Source organism: Gavia stellata, chromosome 6, assembly GCF_030936135.1.
Source record: "Gavia stellata isolate bGavSte3 chromosome 6, bGavSte3.hap2, whole genome shotgun sequence".
Classification (NCBI taxonomy): domain Eukaryota; kingdom Metazoa; phylum Chordata; class Aves; order Gaviiformes; family Gaviidae; genus Gavia; species Gavia stellata.
This window is the reverse complement of record NC_082599.1, coordinates 46,592,037-46,604,957: the sequence shown is the minus strand read 5'-3', so window position 1 is coordinate 46,604,957 and position 12,921 is coordinate 46,592,037. Positions and strand designations below refer to the sequence as shown.

Here is a 12,921-nt window from a genome sequence, read left to right as displayed (position 1 = left end):
CCGGTGACCTGGAGCACCCGGGAGCACTTACGTAATACGCTTATACACCTTACGTAACTTTCATATACTGTGACAGCCAAACCATCTCCCGGATATTTGACCATCCGACAGCTCTTCCTCTCTTAACTCTCTCACTATCTGGCTTTTAAGGGGATATTTTAAAAAACTACTAACAATCCTCCCTCACCCCCCCAGTCCCCGAGCTCCCTAGATTACAGACACTAATGGCATCGCACTGCCTAACAGCAGAAACAGATGAGGTCTCTGGTATATCCCCTGCCCCTTTAGAAAACTCACATTGTGCACAGACTACACCTACTGTTTCACAGCAGGAGAAACCCCTATTTTTACAAATGTTTCTTCTCAGTCCTCAATAATCCAATCTTGAGCGGAGCGGATGGCAAATATTAGCCGAGGGCATTCATTGAGGAGGAAGGGAAAGGAAATTTGTTGTGCAGTACTCATCTATTTAACAAGCAAGCTACAACTTTTGAACATATCTTGTGAAAAAACAATTCTTATCAATTCAGTTCTTTTCTTGGCTGATATCAATGCAAAAAACCAAGGCATTTTGCTCTTAAGAAAATTAGTTCTATTTGTCTTTTCTAGGATAATTACATGGTACATAATGCTTTTTTTAAAAAACATGTTTGCTTATAATTATTTATAGCTTGAAGAAAACAGTATTTGTAAAATAAAGTATTTCAGAAAACTAGACATGTAAATGACAAACTCATACATTCTGGTCAACCAACAAAAATTTTAACTCCTAGCACACTGCTGTAATGGAACATCCTTGTTTTGCACCAGTATCATTATATTGACACTGTCAGAATACAAAAAGCAAGTGTAATACTGTAAGTTTAATACAACTAGCATTTTTCTTTGGTGTCAGCTGTAAGTAAATAGAACCACTATCTTCTTATTGTCATTGAAGTTGGGACCTTAATTGTGAGATAGCCTCTCTTTAACCTTGTCAACAAAAATACAACACAGAATTTGAATTTAAAAAGTAGCATTTAGCAGTAGCATGCCTAGAAACACAGTCAGAGGATACAAGATAATTTGACCTAAAAAAGCTAAGAGGCTTTGGGCATTAAAGCAGACTCTCAAAATGTTTATCTTAATGCAACAGTTCTGCCCTCAAAGCTACCCGGTATGATTAATGTTTGCTGGAAAACATTATGCACACAATACGTAAGTAGATAGACAGTAACTTTTACATGCACCTACTCCAGGGAAAGCAGCTGCCTATATTCAGCTGAACTTTCAAAAAACTGCCTATGATGACTATAAAGATACCTTTAAGAAAATAAAGGCATACAGTAGTTACAAAGGAAATAAGTAACTCAACTGTTAGGCAGAAAGCACACGCTGCAGAAGTCTGGCTATACATTACGGAGGTGCTGGCAAGAACTTGCTAAGCAAAGCACCCCCTTGAAACGCAGGAGATCCCAAATAGCAGAAAGATTCAACCACTTAGTATTTCTGAATGCTCCTGTCATGAAACAAATGCTTGACTCTTCTACACATAAATGCCTCTGATAAGAAAGCCAGTATAGTTAAGTACTAATGGAGCATTTACTTCAAATTTATAATTTAATTAAAACTTTAGATGCACAACAAAATTTTATATGAAAAGAACTAAATATATTAAGCAATATAAACCTATTCCTCATCAATGCAGTATTTTTTTTCTTCTATAAAGTTAGCAGAGTTTGGAAAATGGACTTTTAAGTGTCCCAGTCCCAAGTGATAGAAATTACCTTAGCTATTTTAAGAAACTAAACGACGTCACTTGCTATGTGGCAGTATAACTGCTCCGCATACTTCAAAGACACAACAGGCCATGAGATCAATCACCACCAACTCCTGCATATCTCATCTAATGACAACTACCAAACTGACAGTTCTCAGACTTTCAGTTTTTGGCAGATTAAACAATTTTCCATGAGAAAAGGACAGGAAAGTACACTCAGCACCTAATATCCCCCCTATGGTGGCAAGGGAACAGATTAGATAAATTGATTCACATACCATAACATAGTGGAAGACCAGAAACTACAGGAAACCTTGCCAACTTGAATTTTCCCAAATTTGCTAATCAGTCTGGCTTTCATTGTGTTAGCAAAATGTTAACCTGACCTCCAATAAAGAGGACTCTTTGCACCAGTTCAAATTGTTTGGCCATCTATACACAAACAGAGGAAAAAAGGAGTTAGCTAAAGCCCTGAAGCACATGATTTGATTATACTAATTGTCTTAAAGCAAATTTGCAAGCATCATTAACAAGCTAAAAGCAAATCAGGCCGTCATGTTTTCCACAAAGCCCACAAAATTATGGAAATTCAAATTCATATATTCCAGAAGCCAAAAGGACCTTCATGATAATTCAGCCAAATACCTACTCTCGTATGTAAAAGCTAAAGAATTTTCCACCAAACCTGATTAGAACATATTAAGATGTCTGCAAATAATCTACCCATGTCCTTAGCACCGAGAATAATGAGTTGTAGCACTTCTTGCCAAAGGACACTGTGGACCCTAAAGCTAAAAATGGTTCAAAGGGAGACAGAACACCACCAGGGAATTGAAAAATCACTGAAGATTACTAAATACAAAGAAACTGCATCTGGCTTAGAAAAATCAGAGCTAAACATAACTGGAAAGGAAGAGAGTTTTCGGAAGAAGCACAACACCTACTTGTTATGCTTTCCTGCTCTTTCCTAGATATCTGTTTGTGGCTGCTGGTAGAGATGGCATACCATCTTTGATAAAAGTTTGGTTTGTCCCTGATACACTCCATCTCTAATCTGGTCCAACATTCACCTATTTTCACAGATACAGAATTGTGCCTACTTTATGTAACGTCTAATTTCAGCCACTGGGCCACATTACACTTTTATCAAGAAGGTTAAAAAGTATTCCGCTATCCTTCCATGCGCTAGTAAATACATACTTAACAAGGCATCTCTCAAACATTTTCTTTGACAAGCTAAATAAATTGAGTCTTATAAGACTCATGTCACTAAATAATCGCCCCTATATTATGGCAGCAAAGGTTACAAACTGCTGGTTCAGACTGTGACATAACTCAAGAGAATCATTTCTACATGTATTAAAAAGAACTGCTGATATTGGAACAAAATGCTTATAAATGTACCTATGGTAGATACAGACTTCTTCCCCCCCAACACCTTAAATGTGCATTAGCCAGAAAAACGATCAGAACTTAATCTCTGCAGACTTTCCCATCTTCATCTCCTGCATTCTTGTCATGGCATCACAGCTCTGATGTGATGATTTCTAATTTCCTAATCTTATACACCAGATTAGGGAAGGCCATAACCAAGTTACTTTGGGAATACGAGTGCTACCAGTCCCCTCCTAAGGAAGCAAGCAGGTTGCTTTGGTGGGGCATACACACAACATGGAGAGAAAAGCAAGTTAAAGTTTCTTTCTGACTGACACCCCATGCCTGCTTCCTGCTAAGTCACTCAACATAGGGACACAGTCCTGTTGCTTGATCTGGCATGGGGTGAAAAGGGGACTCAATCTCCCTTCCCCTTCACACACAGAGGCAGTCTCTGCTTCTTCCTCAGGAACTGGACATCCTGTCACGCTCTGTTAAGAGATCAAAGTTTCTGCAGTCCCTCATCATTTACTAGTTTCATTTCAGTCAAGCAGTGCCCATCACTGAACAACATATGTCCACCATGGTTACACAGTAATTAGTGAAAATATTACTTTTCTCATTTATAATACCTATGAAATACACAGACTAAATTTTGCTGGTGCTGTCCCGCCACACATGTATATTCAACTTGGAGTTAAGAGCGCCTACATCTCTACCAGTGGCAGAGGTGGGGCTTTCTGTTTTTACACATGCATGGCATGCTTTCACAAAGAAAAGCTCACATACAATTCAATGCGTCCCAGAAAACAAATAATGAATTCTGTTTATTTTAATCTTCCAAAGCAAGTAGGGAAAAAACCCCCAAAACCTCTTTGACAAAGTATCACTCTGGGGGAAGTATCTATCTTAAAAACATGACCTTTCCTAGCCTACAAGGAGCTTCAGCTACACCACTAGCTCAACATGGGGGTGTTGGGCTGGATGACCTCTAGTGGTCCCTTCCAAACTATGCCAGTCTATGATTCTACGAAATCACAAATTCTTAAAAGTTATGTTTAAACATAGTCTAGGTATCAGTCCAGATATTGGCAGAGGGCAAAATTATTTAAGGCATCACAGCAAAGTGCTTTACATTATGGATACAGCAAGTCTTAGAAAATGGGTGTTGACACAGAACAGGTATTTGCTGATTATCTGTGAACAAGTGGGTGGTCTCTATTCTGATACAATAGAGATACCTATGTCAGACATGATTACTTTTCAACTAACACAGATGAACATACACAGAGTTTGCAGAAGCTTTCTGATGCACTGGAGTTAAAACAAATAAACACACCTTTGTTGCACCAAGCTGCTTCACATCCGTCTGTTCACTTGGAAGGTTTTCCTTGCCTATTTGGCAAGCATCTTACCCACCTCACTGAAACGGCAGATATATATCAGAGTGCTATCTCTCATACAAAAAAAATTGTAAGTATTCGAGGCAGCACCAGTAGGCATAGAGATTTTTTCAAGTTCAAAATGAATAAACCCCAGTAGCTGCGCAGACAATCTATCATATCGGATACTTGTTCTTCGAATCGCCATGATCAGGCTGCACAGCATTGGCAAAGGCTCAGTCATGGTGCAAGTGTCATCACTAGCAATGGATGGACATGAACCCACTTTTAACTTTTTGTCTCTTTTTCAGGAATTCTGTGGGTTCCTGCTTTTTGATCTCCACTTAGTCTCAGAAAGAGCTCTCCTTGTAGACGGGATGACAGAGATTTTCTTGGGGGGAGGGGGGCGGGGAGGAGGGCATTTAATCAGGTAATATTTAAACATCTAAAATTTGACTGAAATCATCATCTCTGAAAAGTTGAGATGTATCCTATCTGCTCTCTTCCTGCTCATAGAGAAAGCTTTCCAGAGTCAAGTTTAATTATGTCAATTAAACTAGCATTTCATTTAAAGGCGTATTGTTCTCACTGGGATCTTTTGAGATGGCATAGGGAAAAGGATATTTAAAATGTGATAGGCATGTAGGAGTCCACAGCTGCTTGCAGCAAATACTACTTTTTTTATCACCAAGTTGTATTCAGTTCTATAAAGAAAATTCCATTATCAAATCATGGTAAGTGTAATCTTTTGAGATACTTTCCTTTTGAAGGAATTTTAAGGAGACAAGAGATTTCATTTTTTCTCTCACTCTAGTCCTTCACCTTCTCAATAATGGGTGCAACCATTACTTAGAAGTCTGTAACTACAGACACGTGAATGTCCTGTTGAAAGCTGGTTACCAGAGTTCTTGAAATCAAATTGCGCTGTGCAGTTTACTCTCATTTGTATGGGAAGTGGAATAGCCTCTTCCCTTGTATTCAAACCAGTTCACATATAATTGGAATCCCCTCTGGGTTCTGAAACTATGAAAGCCTGAAGTAGCTGTTCCTTCTTACAGTAGGAACAATTTTAACCTAGTTTTTATCCTATCCACTTACTCCAGGTTTCCTTGTTGAGACCGTATCTTGTCAATGATCTGGGATGTCAGGCAAAAAGAGGGGACTGAATTGACTGATGTTCATTCCACCACCATGCTCTAGGTCAGGATTTGAGAAAGGTAAAACGGGCTGTCTTTCAAGAGAGACTCAGCTGTTATGGAAACATAACTTGATGTACAATTTTACCCCTGGCAATAACAGTCACAGAGAACGAATGGATTGTTGGAAAAGAAAACTACACTTGCTGGGAAGTTGATGCACTGTTTGTTTCTGTTCCCATTAAGAGTATGCGAAAGTATCAGCTACCATCACATTATACTCGTATGTATTTAAAAGTTTCTATTTATCCTGTTAGCTCTCAAGGGTCTCATATTTAAAAGTTTAACTTATCTGCAAATCAGGCAGACTTGGTGTCATCTCATCTTCAGTGGAAAAGTCACAAATGGGGACACAAAAACCTTCTTCCCAAATTAATGGGCTTTTGATTTTACTTTTTTTCTTAAAAGATCATAATTTATTTTGGTTTTGCTAACACTTTTATATTAAAAGTAATTTTCAGAAACACACTCTCAAGAAAGATCCAGCATTAAAGGAATTCATGTTTAAAATACACTGGCAAAACTATGTCTGAACACGATCTAATCTCCTATGACTGGGTGCTTAAAAAACTGTGTTATGAAAATGTAATGAATCTTACTTGCATTATTATCCCCGCTGCTACCAAACACATGCAAATGTTATGCTGACATGTCTGAAAGCATGGGGAAAAACTGCATTTGCAAAGTTGAATTAACAGGTTTGGACACTAAAAAAAAGCTACAGCAAACAACAATGATTAGTAATGGTTCTATTTTAACATCACTTGTGAGTTATGTCTGATTACACAAACCAGTGGAACCTAACCAAAGAAGTTCAGCCACAAATTTTTGCTGAAAAAAAAATCAGGTTTTGTTAAAAGTATTTTTTTCTTTAGAAACAATACTATTTTTAAGGAATTTTTTTTTTTGTCAAAACATAAAGTAATTTATTTAATCTCATTCTGTTTTAACCTAAATTCAATGTTTAAGCTCAAGTTTCACCAGTCTTTCCTACAGGTTCTTTTGCAAATCTTTGATTATTTGAATGAAGTCTTTTCATTTCAGCTACTTGCCTTTCCCCCTGTCTGACTGCAACCTTGTGTTTGCTCAGCATTGCCAGCAAGTGTAGAACGAGCTTCTGCTTTTATTATCGGCAGTGTTTTGAGGGTAGTCCTGAAGCTACAGGTAGTCCTTTTCTGAGGCCTCTAATTCTGGTGATTATAGCACTGAATGAAGCAGAAATCCACTGAGTTTGTTTCAGCCTCACAAAAACCCTCTTCAGTTTCCGTTTCACAAGACAAATAAGCAGGATGTTCAGAACTAACAACTCATGCTCTCCTAATGGTAAAATGGTTAAAAAAAATAAATCCTGTTCTCTTCCCTCCCCCACCAAAAAAGAAGGGTCATTTCTGAGGCCCACTGACAGTTCAAGCAGCTATGCTGGTCCATCATACCCACAGTCATATTCCGAGACACATGACATGTTAGTAAATAGAAAATCTCTGCAAGAACAACAGCATGATGAGGTGCAAGGAGCAAGCATAAACGTTGCCCAATGCATAAGACTCTTAAGTTAGCAGTATCTCTTTGTTTTGCTGTGAGCTACAGAAAGCTTTCTCAGAGAGGCTAAGCACTCTAACAGGACAGGGACCAGATGGGCTAGCACACTCCAACTTAGTGTATTCCTTCTGGAAAGGATGTGATTAGTGCTAGTGGGTACTATTCCTAGGGGAAATGGCAAGCCATTGCAGTCAGAAACCAGAAAGCTCTGCAAGTATTAGAGCTGCTGCAGTGCAGTGAATTGCAATGTTAAAGCACTGAAATTACTTGAAGCAGAAGGTTTTTACTGGAGAGAACAGCAACTTCTACATGCCAGAATACCTGTAGAAGGAGAGAGAAAGAGTTTAAACTTTCCATCTGCATCTAGGCAAACAGACACCTGCCTCTTTCTGTCATTGTCTCACCATCCCTTTCAAATAGGAGCTAATTAATGCACTACCGTGAAGAAGCTCTTGGTCGTTGAAGATGATGCAGACATTAGTCACAACATTCTTCATTTCTTGCATTTCCTGGAGAGGGAACTGAGACACATGAGACCCATTTTCAGGAAATGGATGACATTGCTGGAGAAACCTTAGTGAATGTCACACCTACTGTTGATTTGGAAAACTTATTCTGCTGGAAATGATAAGAAGGAGCACTACTGACTTACAAACACCTATATCTCACTCTAAAGCAACCGAAGGAATTCTTTGTGGATATTCAGAATACACCACCACCACCACCACTAAGCAGTTGTATGTAGATGGTACAACCACTACAGGATATACTGTATGAAAGAGTGAAAGGTGTTTCTCCACTTGGCCCAGGCTGAATGACTACATTGCTTTATTTCACTCTGAAAAGAAATACACCAGGGACGATAAAGGAGGCATGTGTTCATGGCTGGTGTTCAATAAGCTTGACCCTTTTCATTACTGGCAGTTGAGGAAGGATGACAACTGTCAATCAGCTGACCGGGCCCCTTTGCTCACGAGCGTGTTATCTATCTGGAATCTCTTTCTGGTGAAGCATTTACAGATGGACACCAGATATCCACCAAATGGACACACTCCTTCAGAGGAAGCACTGAAAGGCTTCGCTTATCAGAAGGAAAAGGCATTCCTGTTAAAAGATACCAGCTAGAACACCTTAAGAAACGAAGCTAAAGCCCAGGAATCATGGGATGTTTATAGATTAGGTCCCCTTGGAGGTAAAGGCTGGAGGTGGGGAGGGAACTGGGAAGGGATGCACAGAACAAAAAATCCTCCGCATCTGCATTCCTGCTCCAGCTTAAGGACAGTTTTTTTCCCCTGTAGTTCCTCTGAAAAAGGAAACTCTTGCACTAAAATTTACTTCTCTATTGTTGCTATCAGGGCAATGTTTATTCTGCTGAGATTGTGAGGGAGATGCTATAAGGAGAAACATCTTTATCTGCTTTATATAATTCAGATTTTTAAATGCAAAAGTACCATAAAAAAACACAAGCATTTTAACATCAGTAAGCTTTTGTTTTCAGAGCTAATACTGTTGCTGTCTAGGTAGTTGCACTTTGTGAAAAGATATGCCATTCCCCACCATTTAAAACTTTATTTTTCCTTGAAAAATGGCTACTAGTTATATATCACGTTGGAGTTGCTACTCTCTGTATTTCATGCTCAGAAAATAATTGCATTAATAATTATTTTCCCCCAATTTGTCTCTTGTTTGCTTTGCCTGGGTCTAGTTTCAGTGCAGAAAGAAGGTATTTGATGTTTGCCTCAATTGCAAGAAGGAAATACTGGGAAGATCTCATAATACTTGAAAACACGACTGTAATCTAGTCCACAAATGCAAGTTATGCTGTTTAATCTGTGGTTGTCTTATGTTTCTGGAACTTAGATCTTCTATAAGGATAGACTGCTGACCCATCACCAACCATGAGGGCCTTTTGTCTATTCAATAAGCTTTGATCTGCCCAGAAGCTAAAATGCTTATCAGTGTAGCTTTCATTGTCACTGCTCCAAAAATGCTAGATAGTGTCCTCACACTAGTTTTATAGCATTGGTCCTTACCTACGCCTACGGTAACTCCTGAACCACTGAGGAATTAATGGAGTGTTCCCTTGCTGCTTGGAGGCACACTTGTACTTGGTCTCTCTTCCTTAAAATAGCAAGTAGATCAAAGAGCATGGCATGCTTCTGCACTTGCAAGAAATAGATGCAACGGAGCAGAGGAGTCTTGGGCACCTCACCCCACTTTACTACCTAGCTACTTTCCTAAGAAGGATCATGAGGTTCACCAGAAAAGGGTCCATCACCCTAGCAGCAGACAGTACCCATTTCTAGTTGCCCAGCATCCAGGTTTTCTTCCAGGTGACAAAGAAACTCACAACACGTTAGGGAGTGTGAATGCAATTGCTCCTGCTCCTCTTCCAAAAATCTTGATCCATATTCTCTTTAGTCCTCTATTAAAGAGTTCACATTAAGTTTATTCTCTGCCCCAGCTGCTCCAAAACCAGAGTCTAACCAGCCTCCTCTACCATCCTTTACACTGAAGGACATGAGGGAAATTTGAAGCAAAGTCTATAGATGCAGCACATTCCTCAATTTGGATTCAGAAAGGTTAAAAGTATTTTGTCTTGAGTTATGTCATCAAACTTTGTTATGATACACTCAAAGTATCATAACAAAGTATTTTCAAAATATATCAAATTATTACAACCCGTTCAACAGTCCACTCCCTTTCAACAGTCTTAACACAAACTATGTAAAGAAACGTTTAAAAGAAACATTTCAGAACTTCCTAAAAACTTTTCTTAAAGTTTGAGAACTTCAAAACAAGACTGTCATTCCAATATAAAATGATATTTTTTTTTTAATTACAGCATTTTTCACTGTATAGGAGGTTTTAACAAGCTCTAATGATGATGGATTTGAACACAGAATAGTTACAGTCCCACTGCACCGGGTTAAAAAGCAATTAGCTTAGCATTAATGAAAACGTAAAGGTGCTCACACTGCCTAAAGTTAAGGATCCCAAGCATAATCAATACAACTGTTCAAAGCAACTGTATTAGGAGATTTTCTCTCCATGCACTCTATATGGAGCCTAATAATCTATTTTGGCATCTTTGAGGTTTACAGTCTGATAGTGTTAATACCCTTCTAGTATCTACATCCCAAGACAGCAGTACTGTAAAAGCTCACATGGTAAAAAACAACGGCATGTATGTCTGGATAGCATCAGGAGAGGAATGTGACGCATATTTGCACAGAAGTATATAAACCAGTTTCTCTGTAACATGTGATCCCACAACACATTTGCCCCAGACTTTTATGCCTGGTTTTTTTAACCAGTTGGGGTTTTTTTTGGGGGGGTTGTTGTTTTTGCTTGAAAGATATAGAGCTTAAATTACCATGATGACTCTCAGTGACAAGAGGAAGAACTTGAAAATGTGCTTTTAAAATAAACGCTTCAGTATCTTTTTGCACTGCCAATGTATTACTCTTAAATGCAGGTATTTTTCACTCCAAAAACTAAGGCACCAGAAAAAAAAAAGCCCAAATCTTTACATGTCTATGGGATACATAGCACAGTATCAATCACAGTCAATAAGAGGAAACCTAAAAAGGTGATAGTAGATACTTGTGTTTAAAGCACCTACCAAGACACCTAAAAACCAGCCAATATTCTTCCTAAATCCTGTAGGAAGACTCAAAGTATTAGGTGAGAACTGCCAGGCTTCTGGTTCTTAATGAAATTCAGACTAACTTTTCACTACTGAATTAATGAAACAACCCTGAAGAACTGGGGATCAGCCACATATTATTGTAGGGAATGCACAGCTGCAAGGATAGGAGATGAAGTCCTAAATGCTGACATGCACACTCATATTGAAAGAGACTCTGTATATATTCCAACCAAAGGTGACTGTATTCACTTGAGCTTAAGGTTCCAGTGTATGGCCTAGTTTTGCCTGTCTACAAAATGAAAACAGATAAGGAACAACTGAAATAGAAATGTAATCCTGTTCCTTTTAATATTATCTAAAAACTACATGAGATCCATGACCAACTCCTGGTAACTTCACACTGACATGCTAGAGAAAGGCAAAACAAAACTATTGGGCATTAGATTCAATTGTAATTTGGATTTTGTTTGTTTTGACTGATTACAGAAGACAGTGCTGACCTCAATAGCAATGTCCTAGCATCACACAAAACCGTGGGATTTTAACTGGAAAAGGCAGTGTATTGTTTACAGGCTCAGTTTGCCCAGAATTAAGAGATCATTTTGTCACATTCAGGTATGGTAGATATTTTAAAAAGTAATCTCCAGTTCTACACAAAAAACATAGTATAAAGGAGGTTACACACCTGCATCTGGAGCACACAAAGAATATGTTCATGTAAAACCATACACTGCAGTGTAAAAATATCTGAGCTAACAATAAATAGGTGAACCAGTCTCTGCAGCTCCATGCTGGGTTGTTTTTTTTGTTCCTCATATGTAAGCTAGCTTACAAATCCTGTCTAGCATAGTACAGTCAGAAACTCCTAAAGCATGCTCCCATTGCAAAACCAGCTCTGTAGAATCCCTGTATCCTACTGAAGCTAATCCGATTCATGTCTTGTGATATCCACCACCCTCTCTATGGAATCATCTGTTAAAACAGAAATTTTCAGTAGAAAAATCTAGTTCCTTATTTTCCTACACTGCTTTGGAATGCCTGTTAAGTATATTGTAAAATATACCTTATTTATGCAATAAAATGAGAACATTGTATGGACAGGAAAATAAGGCAACATTACCTTTCCCTCATACATATTTAGTTCTCAAACTTTTTTTTTTTACCTTCAGTCTGTTCACAATTTCTGTTTATGTTAGAGCTAAGTTAACTGCTTATTTGTGATGGTAATAGAAATCTTAGTGTTGCAGCAATGCCTCCAGGGGATGAAACCAGGTTTCATAGAGCCCAATGTCCTTTAAAAGTGACAATATAAACAAAGTATGTTTGCACACACAAGGACAACCGACATTACAAGTTGCTACGTTACTAGCCATACCAGAAATTTCAAGCTGTCTGAAAAGGAAGACCATTTTCCTGGTGTTGACTCACTTAAATTGGTGGGTTGAAAGGACAGATGAATCGGTTAAAACTTCCACCTCTCTGCTCCACTTCTTAAGCACTGATGGATTAAAAGAAAATGAAGCAGTATCTGAAACACTACAGTTTACAACCCAACGTGTAGAAGTAAACCAGCGCTGTTTTCTATTTATTTAATACCCTGTGCTGTACACTGTACTACTAGTGACTGTTCCACACTCCACTTGGACACCCCAGCTCTGCCACCGCAACTTGCAGGGCAGAAGTGGAACAGCTTTAGCTAGCTAATCTTAATGTAATGTAAACAGGAATTTCAAAGTCACCGGATTTACGTATTTATCCACCTAAAACAAAAGCAGAATCTCCCTAGTTTATCTTTTCTTCAGGCCACCAATGCTTTTCACTGTTATGAATGTCAGATGCTCCTACCTGTTGTTTGAGAGCCTCTAGAGATTCAAATTCCAATTTGGCTAGTTTTATCTGGATATCTCTTGGTTTATCCGGAATTACAAACGCCATGATGAACTTTATTGCTAGTAGCAAGTGCTGGGAAAAAAGTAAAAAGAAAAATATTGTTCTACAGAGTTTGAGGCATGGAGAGAA

General features: G+C 38.5%; 1 protein-coding gene across 1 annotated transcript in view; it reads right to left on the bottom strand.

The window, feature by feature from the left end:
* The window catches only part of ANO10 (anoctamin 10), a 123,557-nt gene that overhangs the window by 28,679 nt on the left and 81,957 nt on the right, over positions 1 to 12,921 (bottom strand). The window contains exon 12 of the mRNA XM_059818596.1: positions 12,748 to 12,864. Within this exon, the coding sequence (XP_059674579.1) occupies positions 12,748 to 12,864 (117 nt within the window). The remainder of the gene's footprint in view (positions 1 to 12,747; positions 12,865 to 12,921) is intronic.